The 26391-nt window shown below is 45.6% G+C and overlaps 1 protein-coding gene across 4 annotated transcripts in view; it reads right to left on the bottom strand.

The window, feature by feature from the left end:
- The window catches only part of SNX29 (sorting nexin 29), a 195765-nt gene that overhangs the window by 27340 nt on the left and 142034 nt on the right, over positions 1-26391 (bottom strand). For all 4 annotated transcript variants that reach the window (XM_053275828.1, XM_053275829.1, XM_053275832.1 and 1 more), the window contains exon 20: positions 18868-19007. In XM_053275828.1, the coding sequence (XP_053131803.1) occupies positions 18868-19007 (140 nt within the window). The remainder of the gene's footprint in view (positions 1-18867; positions 19008-26391) is intronic.

The following is a 26391-nucleotide window of genomic DNA, read 5'->3' as shown; positions in this document are numbered from 1 at the left end:
TCCAGTTTGGCAAGTAACGTTGTACCCCAAATAGAACCATAGTGCCCCCAAGCTCTCCGAAATAAACCATCGATTAAGGGGAGAGAAGCCTTGTATGCCGATCCCATGATAAAACTGATTTTGGGCTGCTTGCTACTCTGCCAGGAGGCTGAGTGCTCGTATCCGCAGAAGGCGATCAATTTAAATCGCTAGCTCATTCTGAGCAACCGATGGGCGTGGAGAAGCCCTTAGCTCATTCTGAATCCCTTCAATTAAATTTCCTCATTACAACCAACTCCGCAAAAGCAGATTCCTCAAGGGCAACTGAACGGAGAGTGACTTTTTGAGATGTTTATGGCGCCACGGATAGCTGCTGAAGAGGAGAGCCTGGTTTATTGCTGGGAAAGGATGACATAATTGTATGATGGCAAATTTCCTGGCGGGACGTGGAATTCAAATCAGCAGGCCCCTTGGAAACTGGTCGGGGTCTCAAGAGCAGCTTCATTTATTTAGCCATTTATTTTATTTCGCATATCTATTTGATACCCCCCCAAACATTGCACCCCACTGGCAAGTGAACATTGGGGTGCATCTAGGAGGATTTAGTTCTATTTTTGTTTCCGCCTAAGCCACTGATCTGCACTGTTTTTCAAGCAGGGGCCATTTGCAGGGGGAGGGAAGCCAATCTGAGAGCCAGCTTTCCACTGTGCTGACTTCTGTGCTGTGCTTCTCCCAGCTCCCGGGTAGGGGAGGGGGACGGTTTTGAGAGATACAGAGCCCCATTGAGTCCGATTGCCATCTTGACTGGTGCATGCAGAAAGCTCTGGGAAGTGTAAACCGCCCAGAGATGCAAGTTTTGGGCGGTACAGAAATGTAATAAATAAATAAATAAATAAATAAAATAATAAGTGTAGTCCAGTAGTGACTGATGTCGTCCTTCTTAGCACTTTCCCCATAGAGTTCTAGTGTTAGAGTTTTGACCCCATAATAGTCTGAGAACATTCTCCCACTGTATCCTCAAACCAGTGCAGACCGGTCATTCGCTGGTCAACCACGCAGGCTGGCCATTTGACCTCGCAGCCTGCACAGCTCAAATTAAAGCCAGGGGGTGTCTTGCTTCTCAGCTGGGGGGAGAGGGGCTCCAAAATCAAACTCCGTCCAGGGTGTCAAAAACCTGAGGGCTGGCTCTGCTCATGAGAAACTAAGATGAGGCTAGCCAGAAAAGCTGGAAGAGCCGCTTCAGAGCAAGGGTGAGTGAGGCCAGTCCTAAATCTGCATAGCTCCTACTCCAAATGATAGATGAGACAAGCTCTTATACCTGACATTTTACAAATATATGTCAGACATGGGGCGGGGGCACGTTCGGACATCATGCACAATTGTAGTTTATTTCATTTAACCGTGGTTCGTTTGTATGGCTGGCTCAGACCTCATGGACCTCAGTGAATGATGAAAATATAAATAAATACACTAACTAATACATACATACATACAAGTGCTGCATAGATGCTTACTGCTATGTAACTATGACCAACATTGCCTGGTTGGTAGTCAAATGAGTTACTAGGAAGGAAAATGAGTAGACCTCCCATTCAAGTCAAGATGCTTAGGATTGGATACTTGGATTTAATTCTGCTCAAAATCAACTGTGTACCCTTTAAAAAGAAAATGCTAGCAGCAGCTTTCTGGATATTTTCTCAAGATAGTCTCCTGTGAGACTATTCCTAACTGATTTTCCCCCCTTTTCCTCAAAATAACAGATGCCTTCCAGATCTGTTGTAGTTCCCAAACTGAATTTGACATATTCTATGCAATAAGGTAAAGCTGGGAAGTGATGCCAATTCTCTCGTCTGTTCTCTAGTCGCCAGCATTAAAATTACTCTTGGCTGGTGTTTATTCAACAATTCTAAATTTAGAAAATAGTCTCCTAACACCCCCCCCCCCAATGGATTTGACTCTAAATTTTACTGCAAGCTAGTTTGGGGTGGGTGGGTGTGTGTGTGTGTGCGCGCGCGCGCCCAGTTAACTCAGGGCAAGGAAAATATCCAAGTAGCAGGGTTATTCAAGGTCCCTGTTAATAACTTTACTTGATTCCTTGGGAAGGCCTTTATAATAATTAAAAAGACCTGATGTTCTCATAAGAGTCAATTCACTCTAATAGCAGTTTAATTCCCCTTTGATTAAAGGTACTTTGCTTTGTTGCTAACTTAAGGGCTCTCCTGAAGTTTTGTGGAATATTTTCAATAACTTTAATAGGTTTCAAATTAACTTTTTCTAATTAACCCTAACTGAGAAAGTTCACTGCGTGTGTATTTTTTGGTAATAAGCAGGAAAAACCTGTAATCCTCCAAAGGCATACTCTGGAGTCCTTCTCCTTCCTTCTTATCTGCGAATCTGGTTCCAAAAAATACTACTGTGAAGAAGGCTCAGTGAAGGATTTACAACATTATTTGTTACTTTGTCCTATATATAATGGCCCAAGATCAAAATATCCTTGATGAGCTGGTATCTGGGAAGGACGACTGGTTGCCTCCACAAAAATACCTTAAAAAGATTTTTGTGTTTTTACTAACTGGGATAAGTGTTACTTAAAAAGTTGCTTGCTTTGCTGATTCCACATTACGAGCGTCAACAGTTTGTATCTGTGGATGTACTCCACTGTTTTATGGTAAATACATTTAAACATTCAAGGGAGGAAGGGAGGGAGGAAATTATTGTTTTATGGTAAATACATTTAAAAATTCGAGGGAGGGAGAGAAAGAAAAAGAAAGAGAAAAAAAAAGAGAGAGAGAGAGAGAGAGAGAGAGAGAAAGAAAGAAAGAAAGAAAGAAAGAAAGAAAGAAAGAAAGAAAGAAAGAAGTACTTTACTGTTTTATGGTAACTACATTTAAAAATTCACAAGGGAGGGAGGGGGGGAGAGAGAGAGAGTGGGAGAGAGAGAAAGAGATGTACTTTACGGGTTTATGATAAATACACTTAAAAATTCAAGGAAGGAAGGAAGTCCTTCAGTTCCATGACTTCCATTCTAAGGAATTTATTTATTAAAATATTTATATTCTGCCGTCAGCCAAAGCCTCCTCAAGGTGGCTTACAACAACACCTTTCCCGGCCCCAGCTGCAAAAAACGGATATCCCCTCATTGGCCAGGGATCCCATTCCTTGCTAATAGGTTCCCAGAGCCACCTGCGACCATAACAGACTGCATACATGTCAGAAATGTTCCATTTTAAATGAGAGAGAGAGAAAGAGCATGGCAGAAGCCTGTTTCCAAGGAAACCAGATCACTGCAGCAAGGACCCAAAACTTCAAGTGATTTCATGTTCTACTTTTGAGAGAGATTTTTTTTTTTAACCTGTTCCTAGGCTGTGGGAATGTTATGCTTATTATGGGGATAATCTGGATAGTTTACCAAAAAAACCACAAACACGCCCTTCTCTGCCAGAGGCACGGAGACTGTGGGTGCTTCAAGAGGTCTACGGGTAATGTGAAACTAGCATTCTGTGGCTATTCAATGGCTGCTATATCGGAACATAGGACGTTGCCTTACACTGAGTCAGACCCTTGGTCCACCTAGTTAACTGGCAGCACTGACTGGCAGCAGCTTCTACAAGGTTGCAGGCAGGAGTCTTTCCCAGACCTACCTGGAGATGCTGCCAGGGACTGAATCCGGGAAATACAAAGCAAATGTTCCTCCACCGAGCTATGACCGCTAAAAGTTAGAGTGCTCACATGGAGTCACCCATCCAAATGCAAACCAAGGTGAACCCTGCTGAGCAAAGGGGACAATTCATGCTCACTACCACAAGGCCAACTCGCCACTCCATTCTGTGGGAACTGGGAATTGTTCTGTCCCCATGAACTGGCAGCTCAAACACTTCTGTGTGCATGAGACAGGGTGTAAAATGTCACCCCACTGCATGCATCCTCTCTCCCCACACTTTTTTTTAGTCAGGGGGGTGGGGGGGAGGCATCTTGCTGCCTTGCTGGTGCCACAGTAACTGCTGCCTGAGGTGAGCATCTCACCTTGCCTCATGGAAGGGCTGCCCCGAACAATTCCAAGAGCAACGGAATCAGGCACGTTACCACAAAAAGAAGCTCTTATATATATCCCCGGCAAGAAAAGATCTCCTACTATACAGCCATATTCTTACAGAACCAGTGTTCCCTCTAACAGGGATTCCCAGATGTTGTTGACAGAGTTAGGACAGCCTCGGAGTCTTTAGCCAAAGGGGAGCATCAATTGTGTTTTTTGGGTCTTGTTGTTCTGCTAATGACAATGGGCACAGCAAGCAGCCTCAGAACTGATAACGAAGACACTGAAGTGGTGGAGAGCTTCTGCCTTTTAGGATTGACCATCAACAGGAAAGGATCCAGCAGTCAAGAAATATGCCTCAGACTAGCACTTGGTAGGGTTGCAATGAAGGACTTGGAAAGGATATTTAGATGCCGTGATGTGTCTACACCAACAAAGATTAGAATCGTTCGCACAATGGTTTTTGCCATGACACTCTATGGATGTGAAAGCAGGACTTTGAAGAAGCAAGATAGCAAAAGCATTGACGCTTTTGAACTTTGGTGTTGGAGAAGACTTTTGAGGATACCATGGACAGCCAGGAAAACAAACAAATGGATCATAGAACAAATCAATCCAGGATTTTCACTCAAGGCACAAATGACCAGGAGATGTCAGGACAGACTCTGACATAGAACACGCAGGGGTCCATGTTCATCTGATCCAGCCCACTGCTTACTAGGGTTGTTGGCTCTGCGAGGGCTTAGTGGCTGACAGCCAAACTAAATGCTGCTTTTGCACAATGAACAAAGTTGTGTTCATGTACAAACGTAGTGTATCTGTGCAAAATCGTGGGATGCTGAAAAAGGTTCCGTAAGAAACAGACTTCACAGCAGGACGTGCACCATCTTGTTGTACAAGCTCAGACAAGTTGGGAATGCAAGTTTCTGATTTGCACTAGTGCAACAGAATCGTGCAAGCACAGCGTTGGTCTGGATAACAGCCACTGAATTTTAGCTGCATTGAAAGGAAAATAGACCCCCGTAGATTCTCACATCACTGCCATCCTGCGTGGGGACAAAAGATCACCTGTCAAAATTCTTATTTCTCTACACATTTCTTAATGCTCAAGATCTGTAGCTGAAAGCCCTAGTGGTTACACCCTCTTCATTTTTTGACCCGGTGGGAGGAAAGAAAAATTCTTACCACCAACTGCACGGTGGATGTATTTCTAAACAAATATTGCCTTCGGTTTTCTCAAGTTTGTGCTAAACTGTGTAAATGCACAAATGTCAGCATGGCACATTTTTATATTTTTATTGCCTAATATTGTGCTCAGCAAGTCCTTCTTTCCCCCAAATGCAGCTGTTAACTCAGAGAAGGCCATAAACAGTGCTGAGTCTGAACAGCGTTCAGTTCAAGTGCCGTAGGGACTAAATTATTCAACTGCATCCCACCTTGGAAAAGGTAGCTTCTCCTACCAAGGAGCCCAGCGGAATTTACATCGTGGGAATAGATTCATGAATACCCATTTGTGAGGACTGCTGAACAATCCCCAGCAATTAACTCCATCACGCTGCGTCTTGTTGCTCTGATTTAGATGCTAATCTCATTTAAGAGCCAGGCAGTTTGAAAGCTAAGCTGATTCCAGCTTTACGGAAAGATTTAATATCAGGTTGGGATTTCATAATTCCTTCCAGTTCCACACAACAGCAATAGAAGATGCTTTCTCTGTAGAACGCCACCAAGAGCTGGAAACAGGGTTGGCCTGGCCATGGGGTTTGGGGCGCCCTAGGTGAAGTTTGGTTTTGATGCCCTCCCCACAGCCAAGAAGCGTCGAGCTCAGCTTTATTTAACCTGAGCTATCAGCATCAAAAGACTAGCCCATGCTGGTTTGAGGATCCAGTGGGAGAGAGTCCCCAATCTAATATGGGGGCAGATTTCGAACACTGCAGAGATGAAAAGATGCTGCTGTTAATTTGGAAAGCCACTCTGAGGCCATTTCTTTTTGGAAAGGGATGCTGAGGCCGGCGTTTCCTATGCAAGAGAGGGAGTGCACAAAAGCAAGGTGCACAAAACCGAACATGCCCGGCCCAGTTTGAGTCCGGTCTGGACTCAAATTGAACCTGGTTTTGTACACATTCCTATTTACGAGTTCTGGCAATGTCGTTCCCCCCCACCCCGGCTTTTAAAAGGAAGACGAATTCCAAGAAGTTAAGAAAAGGCTTCCATTGTAACAAAAACCTCACTCCTGGCCGATCAGACACGTCTCTGCAGCTTTGGTGACTTTCTGCCAGCCACGCAGGGAGGAGAGCACCCCACCTGTGAGATTTAAAAGGCATATGGAAAAGAGTTTCTAGAAGCAACGCAGAGACTCCACCGTTCTGAGGTCACTTCACAGCAGCGTCTGAAACCAGGCTGCCCTGAAGAATTCACCAAAACAAGCAGACGCTCCAGAAGCTATGGAAACTGGGCCTTCCCATGGCACTGTTGAAGCAGATGGTAAAACTCCTTGAAGGCCTGCCACGGCCAGAAACTACCCACACTCGTGTTGAAGCATAAAGCTGTCTTTTGCAATAACACTGAGAATGCTGTCTAATAAGCGGCCAAACGTGAGAAGCAGCCAGAACAAAATGTAGGGGACCTCAGATCGGACTCGTCGGATCGGTTGGATCGGTTTCTGTTCCCAGTTTCCCAAGTGTGAATATGGTAAGTGTGGACTTTACAAAAAAACCACAAGGCACAGGGAGAAGTCTCTGGCACGAGACTTAGAAATCAAAGGGGGCTCTCTCATAAGAACTTAAGTAGAGCTTTGCTGGATCAGGCCCAAGGCCCATCTAGTCCAGCATCCTATTTCCCACAGTGGCCCACCAGATGCCACTGGAAAGCTCACAAAAGAACACAAAACCTGTTTGGATCTGACAATACGGTATATCAAAACATCAAAAAAGAATCCAAATACTATATGCTAATATTTTAATACAGTAATCGTCGTAAAACTGTATGGTGGAAAAGTATCTGGCCTACATAAAAAATAAAATAAATCCAAATCTCTATGTCACGACAGGGTTCCGGCACGCCCTGCTCCCTGGCTGCAAGGCCTCAGAGTCAGGAGGGGAGGGGGGGTCGCTATCATCCGCTTCCTCCTCCTCCAGGCTGCGTGGAGTCACGGCGGCTGACTCTCGGGTTTCCGCAGAGTCCTCCATTCTCCCTGCCTGCCTCCTCATCCCAGGCAGCTCACGTCTTAAATAGTTCCTGGCAAGTCAAGCAGCCCCCGTCCTCCTTTACTGACCCCTTTCCTTGCCATCACATGCAGCTGTCTTCCATCCCTCTGCTCCCTCGCCTGGCCCCACCCATCTCCCGTCATCATCGGGAGGCGCCGTCTCCATGCCCAACCCAGGCGGCGGCTTGCCAGAGGTCTCCTGCGCTCCGTGCTCCAGGTGGCCGGTCGGATTGGGTAAGGCCGGTGCTGCCTTACCAGTCAGATGGGGTAAGGCCGTCTGGCCATCGGACACTCTATATCACAATAAAACGTGTAAAAGATCATCAGTAAGATCTCATTGAAATGGTCTATGAGTCTGTGTGTCCAACTGGAAAGACTAAGCAGATCGTTCATTTCAAAAATGTCATGTTGTCGATGAATGGGAGAAGTGTAGACAAATATTGCCATGTCATCACAGTACCGCGTTCGACTGAAATATGAAATGTCAGGTCTTAACTTTGCCAATATCTGATCAGTCTTGTAGGTTTGCCAAATGCGTTTTGACTAAGCTGTCTTCTTCAGGGGCAATTGTCTGAAAGATTCTTGCTTCTGCTAGTAGACTGCAGTCCCAACATGGGGATTAAACTGGATCTCTGGAAAGCCCACAACCAGGAGATGTAAGTCGGCCATGGGGTGGAGAGTTGGTCTTGTGGTGGCAAGCATGAATTGCCCCCTTTGTTAAGCAGGGTTTGCATTCAGATAGGTGGACTACATTTGAGTGATGGCTGCTGTATATTTCCTTTAGGGCAGGGCTGCATCAGAGTGGCCTTCCAGATGTTGGACTACAACTCTCATCATTCTTGACTATTGGCCACTGCAGCTTGGGATTGTGGGAGTTGTAGTCCAAGAAGAGCTGGAGGGCCACAGTTGTGGGGATGAGGCCATAGCTCAGTGGTAAAGTATCCGCCTGAAACCTTGGAGAGCCACTGCCAGTCAGTGTAGAGACGATACTGAGCTGGGTGGACCAATGGTCTGACTCAACAGAAGGCAGCTTCCTAGATAACCTACGTAACTTTTGGGGGAGCCACCTAATGGCTCAGCAGGGAAATGACTTGATTAGCAAGCCAGAGGTTGCCGGTTTGAATCTCTGCTGGTATGTTTCAACACTCATATCGGGCAGGAGCTATATAGGAAGGTGCCGAAAGGCATCATCTCACACTGCGTGGGAGGCAGCAATGGTAGGCCCCTCCTGTATTCTACCAAAGACGACCACAGGGCTCTGTGGTCGCCAGGAGTCGACCCCGACTCGAGGGCTCTGTGGTCGCCAGGAGTCGACCCTGACTCGAGGGCTCTGTGGTCGCCAGGAGTCGACCCCGACTCGAGGGCTCTGTGGTCGCCAGGAGTCGACCCCGACTCGAGGGCTCTGTGGTCGCCAGGAGTCGACCCCGACTCGAGGGCTCTGTGGTCGCCAGGAGTCGACCCCGACTCGAGGGCTCTGTGGTCGCCAGGAGTCGACCCCGACTCGAGGGCTCTGTGGTCGCCAGGAGTCGACCCCGACTCAACAACACACTTTACCTTTACATTACATATTACCTTTTAACCTTTGGGGGAGTGAGCCATAGCTCAAGGGTAGATTCTCTGCTTCACATGCAGAAGGTCCCAGGTTGAATCCCTGGCAGCATCTCCAGGCAGGGCTGGGAAAGACTCCTGCCTGAAACTGTGGAGAGCCGCTGCCAGTCAGTGTACACAATACTGAGCTCAATGGTATATGGCAGCTCCCCATGTTCCTAAGGCAAGGTTGCAATGTTGAGTTGATTAATCCCTCTCAATCAATCTAAACATTTGCTCCCAATTAAGCAGGCTGTGGATTTTCATCATTCCGACATTCACTTCCAACGAATTCTGAATCTGAATGTGTTGGCTGCTGTGATAAATGGGGCCAGGAGATGGTAAATTGCTGCGTCCATGCCACCGCTATAGGCAACCTTGCTGCTTCAGAGCTGAAAGCGCTTCAGCATTATACATTTAACAACCCTGTTTCCTAATCTCCAGTCATTTTGGAGCATTTGGGATGCTGAAACTCATTGTTAGCCAGACATGCCCCCAACAGAGGACTCTTGGCACTGTCTCTGCTAAATATGATAAACATGGGCAAACCACCCGCTCTCATTATCCACGGCCCCAGGGGCTCTTGGCTGCTGCTCCAGCCCTCGAAGAGTCCTGGGAGGAGAATGAGCCAAAATCAGGGCTGTTCGCTCACCAGCTCCTCTGGTGCATTAACGTGATCGTGACTCGGAAGCAGGTGGATGGAACATGCTTGGAATCTTTTCCTGGCCACGGTTATCACACACACACACAACTTTGGAACACAGGAAGGTGCCTTGTACTGAGCCAGGCCTTTGTTCCATGGAGCTCAGTATTGTCTACACCTGGGATTCTCAACGTTGGGTCCCCAGATGTTATTGGACTTCAACTCCCATAATCCCCAACCAAAGGCCACTGGGGCTGGGGATGATGGAGTCCAATAACATCTGGGGACCCAACGTTGAGAATCCCTGGTCTACACGGACTGGCAGAGGATCTCCAAGATTTCAGGCCAGGGGCTTTCCCCTCAGCATGCAAAGCAGACGCTCTACCACTGAGCTACAGCCCAATCTCCCAAATGTTATATAAGAAGCTGCCTTCTACCGAGTCAGACCATCGGGCCATCTAGCTCAGGACTGCCTACACTGACTGGCAGCAGCTCTTCAGGATTTCAGAGGAGTCTTTCCCAGTACTTCCTGGAGATGCTGCCAGGGAATGAAGCCGGGATCTTATGCATGCAAGCAGATGCTCTACTACTGAGCTACAACAGCATCTCCCAAACATTATGTCGGTTACATTAGAAGCTGCCATTATACTGAGTCACACCATTGGTCCGCTGAGCTCAGTATTGTCTGTACTGACTGGCAACACTTCTCCGGGGTCTCAGCTGAGCCTTTCCATGGACTCTGTGGACTTGCTGCCACAATATTGGATCCCCACCACCACAATAACAAAGTTGGTGCATTAAGGACATATGAAACTGCCCCATACTGAGTCAGACCTTGGCCCATCTAGCTCAGTACTGCCAACACTGACTGGCAGCAGCTCTTCAAGGTTAAGCTTAACTCTCCACTGAGTTAAAGATTCAGGGAGGAGTCTTTCCCAGCCCCACCTGGAGATGCTGCCAGGGATTGAACCTGGGTTCTCCTGCATGCAAAGCAGATGCTCTTCCACTGAGCTAAGGACTCGTCTTTAGAAGGGAAGCATCTTGAATGATCACTCCATAGAACCAGAAAGTCTCCATCACAACCAAGGAGAGAGAGAGAGAGTGTGTGTGTGTGTGTGTGTGTGTGTGTGTGTGATCTTCTGGACCTCAGCTACTGATCAGGCTGGGTTGTAGCTCAACCCATCTTGCTCACTGGTAGGGGTGTGCCCAAACTGGCTCAGGCAGCTGCAGGCGGGGTAGGGATGGGTTCCTTTAAAAAGCAGGTCTTCACCTGCTTCTCCACCACCCCACTGCTTTTCTGGGCGCGGCGCCCACTTTCCAAAAGTCCACACATGGCTGCAGTGCTGCTTCCAGCAGCCTGCGTGTGGCGTCACTGTGGCGTAGCGACACCGCGCGGGGTCTTCTGGGAGTGGCACTGCTGCCGCACATGGCCTTTTGGAAAGCAGGCACCACGCCTGGAGAAGTGGTGGAGTGGCGGAGAAGTAGGTAAGGACCTGTTTTTGAAAGGAACCGATCCCCGCTCCGCTGAACCGATTCGAATACGGGCGCCTGAGCCAGTTTGGCGCTTCCCTTAAAGAGCCGCCGAATCAGTTTGGGCATATGCCAGTTTGGGCATATGCCAGTTAGCCCACTTGGTGGTTCAAGGGGGGGTGGGGACGGAGGCAGACTGAGGCACAGCACCCTTCTCCTAGGAATGTATGAGATTTTTTGTTCCCAACGTGCCAGGATGGAGGCACTCTGTCCAGAATTTATCACGCGGCTTTCCCACCCACACACACACTATTAAAACAGAAGAGTTGGAAACCCAAATTTCTCTAAAGAATATTGTGGAAAGACAAGCATGACAAGAATATTAAGATGACAGCTCGTAAAAATTAAAGGTCAATTAAATGTCCATTTTAAGACACCAGCAATTGCTTGAGAAATAATCAAGTTGTTCTAGTAAGAACTTTTCAGCCTACTTTCCTTTCACTGTCTCTACCACTGGACTCAATTTGGTTCAAATCGAGTTAGATCTCTTGCACCTCAAAAGTTCACATGTCCACCATCTATTGGAAAGTTTGCCAAAAAGAAATCTAAGCAAATATGTTTAAAGAAAGCTCCATTCTGGAATGTATGACTTAAACATATGCCATAAACAAACAAAGAGCATAACACTGTCCCATCCCCCACTTTCCTTTCTATCAATACTTTTCACATTTTAAAATTTTTATTGGTTTTTACAACATCTTAACAATCCAATTACATTTAATTAAGTAAATATTGACTTCCCGCTTACCAGTCTGCACGGTTCATATTAGCTATACAAATGTACCATTGCTATAATAATTCAAAACATATATACTCCACATTGCAAACTCAATTTCTTTCTAACAATACTTAATATTTTCAAGGTTATCTCTCTAAATAATCCCATGCGTGGCAGCTCTCATGAGAGTTTGTGAGCAGCTGCCTGGATAGCAATGGGGACGGGGAAGAAAATGGCGGCGCTGGCCACCGGCGAGCAGGAAGGGAAAGTGCTGCCGGTGGGTGGGGAGGGAAAGCGCCGGCCAAGTTGGCCAGCAAGGGAAAGCAAACTGGGAGGGGGGAAATGGACTGGAGTTGAAGTGGGGGGAAGAGAATGGACTGGGGCTGAAGGGAGTGGGGGGGATGAAGATGGAGAGGAGAGGAGAGACAGAGAGAACTAGGGCCGCAGATGTTTTGCGCCAGATCAGCTAGTTGTTATTATTTCCTATACTTTTTTATTTTATAAGGGAGCTTGCATCTCCCTTACAGATTTCAGATGGCCTGGTCCTGACCTCTCTCTCCATCCCAGCCTTTCCTGCCTCATGGTCTTGGACAGGAAGAGGAAAGAAGCTTTGAAAGCAGACTGGAGGGTCTGGTCTGGTCTAATCCCCAAAGATAGTATTTTAAAAAGAGGAAATCTGGCCCCTTTTCTGAACAAGTCTGAAAATGTCAAGCAAGCTTCCTTAATAAGATAAACAAATTAACAACATTAATCACCTGATTAAAGTATTTAGTGCACAGAAGAACCTTGTTACTCCAGAGGTTCTGTTCCTCGCCTACTACCGTGAGTAATGGAACCACGGGTAACAAGGCGTTAGAGCTATGGTGAAAGGGGATTCCAGGGTGGAGGTGGGGATTTAAAACCCCTAAATGGCCCAGAAGTACTGTGGCATGTTCTGTGGGTCCCCCATGTGCCCAGGAATGCCCCCCAAAGGATGAAATGCCCCCCAAAACTGAAAAATTGCAGGGGAAAGTCTGTTTTTTTCAAGAAACAAGCAACAAAATGGCTCCTCCTGTCTCCTCCAGACAAAATGGCAGCCAGAAATGACCTCTGTGGTCACTTCTGGCCCTCTAGGAAACACAGATACGTAGGTTTTAACCCATTAGTATCTGCAGATACTGGAAATGGGTGTCTATTAACACCCCACGGATATGTGGAACTGTGAATAGCGGTTCCGTGAATAACGTATAGCAAAATCCTGTATAGCAAAATCCTCTCTGCCCTAATCATGTTTTTTTGACACCCCTTCAATCCCCCAAAGTTGTTCTGGGGTCATTCCTGCCACTGCTCATAGTTCTTCCCTGACAACCAGGTTCTGAAGACCAAGGTTCTTCAACAAAGCTGGGTCATCAACACAAGGAAAGCAACCTTGGATGCCAAACTGGGGAAGCAGGGGAGGGATGCATTTTGATCTCAGAATGCCAAGAAGTTAGAACGCCTTTGTGGAACTGGATGAAAAGAAAGGAAGTATTTGATTACAGCATGTTTCCCTTGCGGCATTAGGTCACTCTGGAATCACAACTCAGGAGATGAAAAGCCACTGATTGCAAAATAAATCACCTCTGAATGCAAAATTGTGGCTTCTTATATTAATTGCGTTGACCAGATGGATACTCAGAAGTCACAGCTCAATAAAACACATTTGGCAGGTTTAATCAATAAAGGGCAGATTAATTTTAAAGCTGCATACATATGATGCAATTTTCTCCCCAGTTTTTATGAAAGCATTCCAGTAAAAGGACTTATGAAAGGGAGGCAAACGGAACTGACCTTTGAAATAATAACAGTTAGAGCAAGTCAAACTTTGCTGTCCGATTAAGTTTCAGAACTTCAAATGTTAAGGAAAGAAGGCAAGGCTTCGGGTCTTGAACCCTCTGCAAATGAATTCTCGCTATTTGTGCCAGCGAATTAATGGATACCAATTAACAGTGAGGCCCAATTTGAGGATAACAATTTGAGGATATCAATTAATCTATGAAAATGATCCTTCATTAATAATTTATTAATCAATGAATGAATTCAAGGATATCAATTCACAGCGAGGCCCAATTCAGGTCTTGAATCCTCTGCAAATGGATTCTTGCTATTTGTGCCGGCGAATTAAGGGATATAAATTAACAGTGAGGCCCAATTGGAGACGTTGGAGGGCGTGATCCACCTATAGAGCTACGCCCCCATTCCTCCCCACTCCCCGCAATCCCCACCATAATAAGGTGATACTATGGAAATACAACGTAAGGAAATGCCTCGGTATGAGCCAGACCCTTGGTCCATCTAGCTCAGCGTTGTCTACCCTGACTGGCAGTGGCGCTCTCAAAGGGAGTCTCTCCCGCCCTCTCTGGAGATCCAGGGACTGAACTGGGGGTCTTCTGCACTCACAGCAGATGCTCTTCCACATGCATTTGTTAATTGTTAATTGTGTTGGAAGAATTACACTGGCTGCCGATAAGTTTCCAGGCAAAATACAAGGTACTGGTTATTACTTATAAAGCCCTTAAGCCCTGGGGATTTAAGAGAGGCCCTGGGTATTCCATGGCATCATGAGCCCCATCGCCCGTTGAGATCATCTGGAGACGTTTGTCTACGGTTGCCACCAGCTCATCTGGAGGCTACTCGGGGACAGGCCTTCTCCGTTGCTGCCCCTGGGCGTTGGAAAGCGCTCCCGGTCGAAATAAGAGGGCACTGAAGACACACTTGTTCACCCAGGCTTTTGATCAGATTTACCGTTTTTAATACTTTTAACGTTGGGTTTTACGTTGTTTAAAGGATTTTGATGGTAATCTGCTGCCCAGAGACTCACATTTTGGATGATACAGAAATACGTTAAAATAAATAAATAATAGATAAATATGCACTGGATTTTGATCTGGATTTTGCAGATTTTCAAGGACAGTCATAGGGACATAGGACGCTGCCTTGTAACAAGTCGGACCACTGGCCCACCAAGCTGAATACTGTCTACACTGACTGGCAGTGGCTCTCCAAGGTTTCATACTGAGCTAGATGTGAGAACTGTAGGGCAGGGTTTCTCAGCCTTGGGCCCCCAGATGTTGTTGGACTACAACTCCCAGAATCCTCAGCTGCAATGGCTTTTGCTTGGGGACTCTGGGAGTTGTAGTCCAACAACATTTGGGGGCCCAAGGTTAAGAAACCCTGCTGTAGGGGATGGAGCCGCTCTGGGAAGAGCAGCTGCATGCTTGCATCCAAGATCCCTCCCTGGCATCTCCAAGAGAGACTCCTGCCTGCAACCTTGGAGAAGCCGCTGCCAGTCTGGGCAGACAATCCTGAGCTAGATGGAGCAAGGGCCTGACTTGATAGAAGGCAGCTTCCAATGTTTCCTTAACTATATTGGTGTTGGGGATCCCCTGATGGGCCACAGGCTGCTGCTAGAGATCAGGCTGGCATTCGGGAACCTACTCTCCCAGTCTGGCTGGTGTTGGTCCCTCCCGGCCATGCAACCCTGGAGGTGGCTGCTTGCCCTGGCTAAGTAGCATCTGCCTGGCCCCCACAGGATAGCAGCACACTGACACTTGAAGATGGCGTGTTATTGAAGGATCGGAGGCAACTCACGCGAGATCTCAGCCTGAGTTCTCATGAGACTTGCCCCACCTGCCAAGGGATCTATAAAGCAGAGCCGGCCAGTGATGAGGGGCCAGTCCAGGAGGAGAGTGGCTAGGAGGAGGAGGAGCTCTGTGACTCCCTTGGAGATCTGGAGGCCGCAGTTCCTTGGGGCAGACTTGAAAGGAATAGATTGCCAGACAGGGGGATAGCCCTTCTCACAGTGGCCACCATTCAGAGGCCATCTGGAACCCTCTACACAGGAGGAGGTGGAACTTTACAACTGGGTTACTTCCTGCAAACAAAGAAGCTGAAGAGAAATTACCGTGAAAGAAGAACAAAGAGAATCGGAAATGACAAACCCGGGCCAAAGCGCCGTTGTTTGACATGCCTGGATTGAGACCCTCGCTACACTTTGCTTAGGGCAAATTACAATGTTGGCATTCTTCCTATTTGTAAGACCAGGCTCTGGGTAAAGCACAGATGGTTCTGCAGCAAATATCAGAAGTGAGATGTTTAGAGGCTGAAGATAAAAGCTGTCATGTCTAACTTTTTGTTTGGAAGCGAGGGTTGCTTCTGGCTTGAAAGTATAAGGCAACACCACTGAGATTTCAAGAGAATCAGCAGATTTTGAATCAATATGTCAGATGCCGTCTAAGACGCAGAGAGTACGCTCATTAAAACTTGGAAGGCATCCGTATATTTTTATGTTATCACTTCTTAAATAAAACCCTCTGGAATCAGGTACAAGCATCTTGAAATTATGGAAATTTCCCTGTCAGAGAATGACAGGCTGGATTCTACTAAGGAATATGTTTTCAGACGCAAATGTTGCTCCTTCCAACCCCCCCCCCCCCGAGTCAAAGTTCTATTTTCTACAGATCTCTGACTTGAGAAATATTATATTCTGCGTTGAAATTTCATCTACTTGAATACATTCAGTGCAGTCCAGTTAAACACATGTAAACAGGGATGTTTCCTTCCTTCCTGCTGCAATATATTAGACTTAATTGGGTCCTGGTGTTGTAAACACATCCAGATTGGTGGATTTCAATGCCTGTGAGAAACTAACCGAAAAACACGTATTCTGCAAGTGCTTGTAGCATGTACAGGATGCGGGGAAAAGTCATGAACCCCCCCCCTTGGTTTTTTTTCATAACTACAATAGATTTCATTGCCCTTTAAGAGAGACAGAGCCCTCTCCTAAGAGCTCTAGGTGGAAATCACTGGGAAGGACTACACTTCCCAGCACTCCCTGCAGGCCTTCCAAGATGGGGCAGGGGCTCAATTTCCTTTCAAGGAGCACCCACGCACCCACATACACACACACGGCCAGGCACCTTAAAGAGGGGGAGAGCAACTGGCCCTATCCAACCCCAGCACAGCATCCCACCAGTGGCTGTTGCTGGTGTCTACCTTGTGTTTCTTGTTTAGATTGTGAACCCTTTGGGGACAGGGGACCATCTTATTTATGTATTATTTATTTCCCGATGTAAAATGATGCATGGTTTGGAGGGCATGGATAGAGAATTCTCCTTCTCTCACAACACTAGACCCAGGGGCCATCCCATGAAACTGATTGCCGGGAAGTTTAGGAGCGATGAAAGGAAGTAGTTCTTCACACCGCACATCATTAATCAATGGAACTCTCTGCCACGGGATGTGAGGCTGGCCACCAACTTGGACAGCTTTAAAAGGGGCTTAAGATAAATGGAAAAACTATACAGTTTGTAAATTATAGAAGTATAAAATGCTTCTAGGCAACATCCGATGGAGGGCTGAATTGCAAGTTGCCATATTTGAATATTCATCAAATTAGTATTGGTTCTGAATTTGAACTTGATATAGAAACTTATTGTCTCTTATACATGCATTGTTTATACCGATATTTTAATTGAGATTCTTTATTAAATATTTTCTTGCCATGAATTTTCTATTGTTGCCTAGAGGTGTGTTATACTCCTAACATTTACAGGCTGTATAGTCTTTCAAGATCCATGCAAACTTTTAAATCATCATCTTTTACGCCACTATATTGTAGTGGGTTCTTTTTGGGGGTCATTTGTATACTTGGTTAAACTGGTTTTTGGTCCTCTTTAGATCTGCACCTCCACACGGTGCCATGGGGATGGTGCAGAGTAGGCCCGATAAACCATTAGCCAGGAAGTCACACCTACGATTGATGGAGTCAATCCATCACTGGGCCCCAGGGCCTTACAGTGGCGAACACCAGTATAGACCCTTAGGCTTCAAGATATGGAAAAATGGACAATTCACAAATGCTCTGCTATAGCGGAAGTCTGTTTTGGACACGGTTCCTCCCATTATGGCTGCACAAAGCGCCTCCCCAAAACGTGTCTTTCGAAAATGCATGTCCAGATTCTGTGAAGATGGCACTGTGGCACAAGCGCCCGGTAGGCCACGCTCCACCAGAACCAAGAGAAACATCGAAAACATGCGAGAGTGTGTGCCCATTGAAATCAACAAGATGACAATCTTTGCAACTTCTATTGTCCTGCAAGATCTTTAAGATGAATTCTACAGATTATTTTTATTTTTACATTTACCTCCTTTCCTCCAAGGAGCCTTTCCTCCAAGGAGCCCAGAACGGTATACATGGTTTATGTTTATCCTCACAACAACCCTGCGAGGTGGGATAGGCTGAGAGCAAAGTGACTAGCCCAGAGCCATCCAGTGAGTTTCATGGCTGAACAGGGATTTGGACTTGGGTCTCCCTAGTCCTAGTCCAGCACTCTAACCACTACATTCTGTTTTACATATACAATTCAATTAGTCCAGGAGTTGTAGCTGGTGGCAGACATTTAAATGACATATTTTTCAGTAGCTGCCTGTAAACAGTATCTCTTTGAGTTGATGCTTCTGAAAATAAGTACCAATTTGTCAAACCACCAGCAGTTTCTTATGTATCTATAAATTTAAAAATGAGCTTATGACTTTTGGCACAACTGTGGAAAGAGGGGAACAGAGAAGAACTGTGTCTGATCCAATTCCCTGGATAGCAGTAGTCACTCCACCCCCTTCCAGCTAATACAGAATTCATGGATATGAATGGACCAACCGAGGGTGTCCTCTGTTACAGCACAGGGCTATGCTGTAGCTATGTTAACATCACGTCCAAGTACTCAAACAATGCATCAAGGACACACAAGCTTTTTGCTCTGAATAAGTGATCCAAACAGACTGAAGTCTGCATGTGTTTTCCTATTGTGTCTGAATTGGTTTCCAAGATTTAGGTTTCCCAATGAGATAGCATACTTTTGGCAAATACCAGAGTAGGAGAGAAGTGGTACAGTCAGGAAAAGGCCATGGTACAGTCCCTGCTGAGAGCATACCACCACAGAGGAGGAATTATGTATTTGAATGCTCCCTTGCCTCACAAGATTCAGATTTCCAAATAAGATGGGGAAATTTTTGAAGAGTGATTTATTTATTTATTTTAGAAAAGATACCATATTGTGAGGATTTCAGAGCAGCCAGTAATATTTAAGAATTAAAGAAAGGAACGAAAAAAGATTAATATACAATGAGTGTGAGCCATCCATCTGAGAGATACTTACAGAAAAAAGGGCATCAGTTGGATGAGAGTCTCTTTTTTAGGGTTGGCAGAGAATTCGGGCAGCGTCTGGATGACCTTGTTCATCACATTTCTCAAGTAATTCTGTAGCTGCTTCCGTCGCTCCTCTACAAACTTTGCATCCTGCAGGAAGGAAAGAGAAGAAAACGGAATGGCACAGTAGAATCTAGATTATCCCTGTGTCCTACAAAAATGGAAAGCTTGCTTACTGAATCCTGGGCATCCTTGTACTTGCAAAATATGACCAGAAAGAGACACAGTCAGTGGTGTAACCACCATAGGACCGGGAGGGGTGGGCATATTGGAGAGCTGGTCTTGTGGTAGCAAGCATGAATGTCCCCTTTCCTAAGCAGGGTCTGCCCTGGTTTACATATGAATGGGAGACTACATATATGTGAGCACTGTGAGATATTCCCCCCCAGGGGATGTGGGAGCTCTGGGAAGCACAGAAGGTTTCAAGTTCCCTCCCTGGCAGCACCTCCAAGATAGGGCTGGGAGAGATTCCTGCCTGCAACCCTGGAGAAGCTGCTGTCAGTCTGCGTAGACAATACTGAGCTAGATGGACCAATGCTCTGACTCGGTATATGGCAGCTTCCTATGTCCCTGGGCCACCAGAGCATCCCCTTACCCCACCCCCAGCTGGCAAATGCTCGCCAAGTGGGAGAGTTGGATGCATGGACCATCATCCTTTCCCAGATGGCCAGTGGCTTCGTGGCTACAGGGTGCTTTCTTGCTTCAGCCAAGAGAGATGGAGAAAGCAACCAGCCAGGGCACAGTCATTCAGCATATCTAGAAATCTGACCTCTCTGTCATTACCTGACTGTGAATTTACCCACCCATTATTACAGCCCTGCCTCTCCTTGATGCCTCCCTGATTTCCTGCTGCAACTTGCAGTCACTGTCAGCGTTTTGATCTGGAAGGTGATAGCACGTCCACAGTAGCACGTTTCCTTTCAGGCCTTGTATTGTCACCCACAGGGTTTCTGTGGAGGACTCTAGTCCACCTAGGTTTTCTAGCTTGTTAGATTCTATCCCTTCTCTAACATACAGTGCTACCCCACCTCCAAGGTGCCCCTCCCTGTCCTTTCTATAGAATTTATATCTATAAAAGTTTTTATATATATGAACTTCTATAGAGTTTATATCCAGGGTTAACAGTGTCCCACTGGTTCTCACTGTTCCACCATGTTTCTATTATGACCACTATATCTATTTCTGCATTAGCAACCAAACACTCCAGCTCACCCATCTTGGCTCGGAGGCTTCTGGCATTGGCATAGAAGTACCTATACGCTGAATTTCTTCCCTGGTGTATTCTATCTTTATTTTGAGTCTTTGACCAGCTGGCAGAGCCTTCTGTCTGCTCTTTATGTGGTTCTGCTCTGTCCCCTTCTGTTTTATCTGAATCCTTTGCACCCTCGCACTTTAAAGGATGGTGTTTGCCAAACTGGATACTGCCCAGCTCCCATTGGCAATTCCCCAGGAGTCATTTTAAAAGGGCCACTGACGTCAGCCAAACTGGCTTTCAACATCCTGCACAACTATTTCCGTATGAATCAATACAACCAGCCAAGGATTATGTTTACATCGGCACAAAGTGGAGCAGCGTAACGTATTTTGAGTCTCTTCCAATTCAGCTCCTGGGGTCTCCAGTCAACAATGCATTAGAAACAACAGATCTGGATAGAAGCCCAGAAAAGGAAGTGTCAAAGAGCTCTGGAAGTCACTTAATGAAGTTTAGCAGCTCATAAGCCCACTATCTATCTGCTACTGCTTCCTGACGAGAAAATATAGTTGCCAGTTATGCAGTCAACAGCTCCAGTGGGAGGCGGGTGAACAGAAAACATTCGACGGACTGTATGCAGCCTCTTCTCCTGAAATGAACAGAGGAGCTTACTTATCCAGGAGCTCTGCTTACATATCAGGCCTTACATATCAGGCCAAAGATATCACATGTTTTTGTTCATGTGTGCCTATTCGACAGCAAGTGAGGCTTATTTGTAATCAAATTTAAAAGGCAGCCCCTTTAGGGTGCTAACTGGATCTCACCGATGGGCTAGCAAACAAGTGCCTCGGACCACCGCCAAGATCAACATCCCCTATTGCAACGGGTTTCCCAGTAGTGTGTGTTTCGGGGGATGTAAGCCTTTTACCCCTTTATCTTTCTCGGATTAAGATGACTTTTTTTCACCTTCTGTGTGTGTGTCTCCGTCTCGGACCGAAGCAAAGAACCGTACCACTGGCATGGCATCATGCTTCCCGTTAACTCACTGATTAATGCACATCAAAATCCCCAAATAGTTATTTTTGCAAGATCATTAGGTAGGTCCATAAAGGTGTTCTGTTCACTGAACAGGGACACCCCCCCTGCCCTTTGAGAATGTTTAAGCTGAGTGTTTGTTACTAATTAGCCAGGACTTATTGGTCTCCCAAGAATAATTCACAATTTGCTGCTTCAAACCTGAGATGTGGAAGTTTCTATATAAATACATCTAGAGTCATAAATCTAGCCATAAATCCTACATCTTCTGACTTTTTTGCTTTAACATGCTAAGCAATATAATTTTTTAAAAGGAGAACAGATAGCTGCAATTGTAAATATGCCAAGCCACAGGCATTTGGGTATGAACCTAATCATGTTTAATCTCAAATTTAATTGCTCTGGAATAAATGGAATCGTCATCCGATCAAATAATCGGTCAACAGAATTGAAGAGGAGAGCTGGCCTCATGGCAGCAAGCATGCATTGTCCCCTTTGCTAAGCAGGGTCTGCCTTGGTTTGGATTTGGATGGATGGCTACATGTAGGGGCTTTAAGATTTTCCCATTAAGGGATGGGTTCATAGCTAAGTGGAGGAGCATCTGCTTTGCATGCAGAAGGTCCCAGGTTCAATCCCTGGTGGCATCTCCATGTAGGGCTGGGAATAGCCCATACCTGCAGCCTTGGAGAAGCTGCTGCCAGTAGACAATACTGAGCTAGATGGACCAGGGTCTGACTCAGTATAAGGCAGCTTCCTATGTTCAGTAGGAACATAGGCTTCTTATGAGCCTATGGATAGTGAGGTGAAAACGAACTGAAACCTGGCAACCCAAGACTATAATATCCCGATACAAAGACAGATACGCCATTTTAAAAACAACTGTAGTCCAAGCAGCAATTGGGGCTGCTGCAAATCAGTTGGTCTTTAATGAACAAATATTATTATACACGGGCTGAGGCATGTCGACTAAGATGTTCCCAATATTTTTCCTCCTGCAGACTACTTGAAATGGTGTGATAGCCAGTGTCATCCAATACGCTAAACAGATCATTAAGGATGCGATATTTCCCCGAGATGGACACCCTGATTATCAGCCAGTACTGATGTCCAAAAATGACATTCATCTATAGTGTGATCATCTGCTGTTCAGGCTGGCAGAACAGGTCACGAAGGGGGCAATCCGACTCCCACAGAGGTCAACCGAAGACTTTTATTTAGTTTAATGGAAGGTGGACGAGGCCTCAAACACAGCAGGGGCAGTAATTAATGTGGAAACATGTCCATTCAAATTTTTTTTTCAGAGAAAAGGCAATCAGACATGGTCACCCTGGCTTTAAATTCCTCCAAAAGTCATCTATTAACAAATTGCCTATTACGCTGACTACTATACTGAGACCAGGACACAGCTAATGGGATGATTATGTTTTTATGGCCAAGGGAGCTTTGGATTTGTGTTTCTTGGACAGCAGCCTCTGTCCTGTGCCAGCAAACCACTTTTCGAACTGAGAAAATCTGGGTGATATGGTCTCTGCAAACTGAGCAAAGAGGCACCTTTCAAAGTAGTGAGTCTCTTGTATTCAACAGCGGGAGAGCAACTGTCCCTATCCAACCCCAGCATAGCATCCCTCCCGTGGCTGTAGCTGGTGACTACCTTGTGTTTCCTTTTAGCTTGTGAGCCCTTTGGGGACAGGTAACCATCTTATCTAATCTATCTATCTATCTATCTATCTATCTATCCTGCTTTGAGCATTTTATTGAAAAGTGGTATATAAATATTTGTAGTAATAATGTGGCATTTGGTAGGGGTAGGGGAACACAGAAACATAGGAGGCTGACTTGTACCAAGTCAGACCTTTGGTCCATCTAGCTCAGAATTGTCTACACAGACTGGCAGGGACTTCTCCAAGGCTGCAGGCAGCCCCATCTAGAGATGCCAGGAAGGGAACTTGGAACCTTCTGCACACAAGCACTCAGATATTCTTCCACTGAGCTGCAGCCCCATCTCCTAAGGAGCATCTTTCAAGTCACTTTTTTCCCTTCACCCAAGCATTTTAACTAGATTGTGGTTTTAAATTTGTTTCAAGGTTTTTATTTTGGTTTTAACTTGTTTTATGTTGCTGTAAACCGTCCAGAGACTGAAGTTTGGGATGGTGTACAAATACGAGAGAGAGAGAGAGAGAGAGAGAGAGAGAGAGAGAGAGAGAGAGAGAGAGAGAGAATTAATAAATATATCCGAAAACTGTCACATGAAAGGCTCCAATCCAAAGCATACAACGCTACATGAGTTTGTTCACAAGCTTATTCGACAGATAATAGTTCATATGAAAGGAACTTAAGAGAAAAGGTTTCTATAGCAGAGGCTGAAGACCCCAGTATAATTTCTGAACAGAATTAGAACTCTCCTCACTGAAAATACAGACCTTCTACAAATATGAGAACATTCCTTGTTCTGCATTGCTGCCTTAAAAAATGTACTCCACCAGTTGTGCTAAAAATTGATGTGCTGAAAATATTGCTACGGATGTTCTTTTTTAGAAAGCTAAAGAAAGCTCTCTCTTCTGAGCATCACCCATCCAGCAAGCACAGTTTATCTTGTTCTCCCCAATCACTTAATGGAGTCGTACACAAGTTTTTGGAATGCTCCATAGCTCATCGGGTCTTGTTTGATAACAACCATCCATCTCATTTTAGGACTTTCCCCTTCATGTTCCACCTTGCAGGAGGTGCAAGGAGAGCTGGTCTGGTGGTAGCAAGCATGACTTGTCCCCATAGCTAAGCAGGGTCTGCCCTGGTTGCATTTGAATGGGAGACTTGATGTGTGATCATTGCAAGATATTCCCCTCAGGGGATGGAGCTACTCTGGGAAGAGCAGAAGGTTCCAAGTTCCCTCCCTGGCTTCTCCAAGATAGGGCTGAGAGAGATTCCTGCCTGCAACCTTGGAAAAGCCGCTGCCAGTCTGTGAAGACAATACTGAGCTAGATAGACCAATGGTCTGACTCAGTATATGGCAGCTTCCAATGTTCCTAAGGTTTTAAATGTTATTTTTATAGAATTTTATTGTATTTTAATGTTTTGGCCATTGGCCGTAAATAAAGTATCTATCTATCTATTGTATTTTAACTTTTGTAAACCACCTTGGGATGCTTTATGAAAGGCGGTATAAAAATTAAACAATAAAAACAAACCAACACCCTTTATTCATACTGGTTGATATATGGCTGGTATGTATGTTCATACCCAATCCTAGCACTCATTGTAATACTGGTGTCGCTTTTCATGGCATATAAAGCTAATTAAAATAAATAGGCGTAAGAGTGCTTAACTCTGTGTTGTACTGGAGCTATATTCTTTCCACACAAACCCTGGCTAATTCTTGCTTTAATCCCTTGCCTCTGTTTATATCCCCTGTATTATTTAGCTTAGTGTGACTAAAAGCTCAGCACTCTCTGCTATAGTACTCTTCCCCCCCTTTAATTTTAGGAATTTAACTTTCTAAATTTTCAGTCATTAATTAGTTAGTCTATGAAAACTACAGAGACAAAGGATTTCCCCTAGCCTAAGGTATGTCCACTTAGCCTATGAAAGAGCTTCTTCCTTTTTATGTTCACTTGTTATAAGGTAACCATAAAAAGTATATAAAGATAAAGTGTGCCATCGAGTCGGTGTCGACCCATGGCACCCACAGAGCCCTGTGGTTTTTCTTTGGTAGAATACAGAAGGGGTTGACCATTGCCATCTCCCGCGCAGTTTGAGATGATGCCATTCAGCAATTTCCTATATCGTTCCTGCCCGACATAAGTGTTTCCCATAGTCTGGGAAACACATCCGCGGGGATTCGAACCAGCAACCTCTGGCTTACTAGTCAAGTCATTTCCCCGCCGTGCCATACATCGTCACAAATGTGATTGCCTGAATTCTTTAAGTGATGCTATGAATACTTCACACAGTGCACCTTCTTGGTCTCTGCTTCCATTGCTCAAGTTTTGGCTGGCTATCATATATGTGTTATCCTCTCGAAGTGATTTCACACATCCTCAAAAGTGTTCATGGCAACTCCAAAGCATGATGGCCTAGGCTGTGGCCTGACCAGCAGCCTTATTCTCACCTCCTAAAAGGCAATGACTGAAAAGGCGGAGGGAGAGTTTCGTGTTAGCAGTAAACACACCACTCTGACTTCTGAAACGTGTCCTACGTCTTGCAGGGAAGGTGCATTCTCTTGCTCTTTTCTGCAGTACGGCCATCCCTTGACAACCACAGTTTTGCCAACTGCGGTTTTGAGTATATGCGAATAGGAAATTGTGATAGGTCTTGCCAACCGTGACCCGAGTATCTGTGGTTGGCAGGGTGTTTTAGCGATGCGGGGGTTCAGCGATTTGGGGGGGTTCAGCGGTTCGATCTGCTCATTCCTCTCTGCGACCCTTGCTGAACTTGCTGTCCCCTTGCCAATTTAAAACGCCTTTGAGTGATTTGGGGGGGTTCAAAAAATTTCCAGAGGTTCGATCTGCTCATTCTTCTTGGCGACTCTTGGCAATATTAGAGGATTTTTGGTGATTTTAAAACTTTCTTTCTTGCTTTTTGGTATTTTTTCCTTTATTTTTAGGTATTTTTGCAGCCGTGCTTCCCCTGAACTCCTGTTCCCCATAGACTTCAATGCTTCACCAACGACGAATTTGCCAACGGCAGGGTTTTGCCGGAACGGATCCCTTGCGGTTGGCAAGGAATGACTGGAATACACTAGCAGCTGCATTACTGGGAGGAAAGAGGCTTTGAGCAAAAAGAGCGGGAAATTACTCTGCCTTTCCCCCCTCAGTCACAACCCCTTTTGCTTCTGAGGGGGGAAAGGTGTCTAAAAACACTTCCGTTTTCTCGCCAGCCATTCTGCAGCTTTGGGTTTCTGAGAGGGATGGGGTTTTGACAGGGGTTAACCCCCATCCCCAAAATAATATCAAAAGTGTGTGTGTGTGTGTGTGTGTGTGTGTGTGTGTGTGTGTGTGTGTGTACTCTCCTGAAGAATAGAGGGGGGAAGTTGTGCATAGAATCTGTTAATCTGCTGGTCAGTGTTCTCTCTAACATTTTTCATCTGTGCGTGGAATGAGTTTTGTTCTGGGTGGCAGCATCAAGGCAATGTGTGGTCATATCTGTATGTTTTTGTACACCGCCCAGAGTCTTCGGAGTGGGTGGTATATTAAATGTTTCAAACAAACAAACAAACAAACAAACAAACAAACAAACAAACAAACACATACA

The sequence above is a fragment of the Hemicordylus capensis genome, chromosome 13 (genome assembly GCF_027244095.1).
Source record: "Hemicordylus capensis ecotype Gifberg chromosome 13, rHemCap1.1.pri, whole genome shotgun sequence".
NCBI classification, from domain to species: domain Eukaryota; kingdom Metazoa; phylum Chordata; class Lepidosauria; order Squamata; family Cordylidae; genus Hemicordylus; species Hemicordylus capensis.
This window is presented reverse-complemented; position numbering and strand designations above follow the sequence as displayed.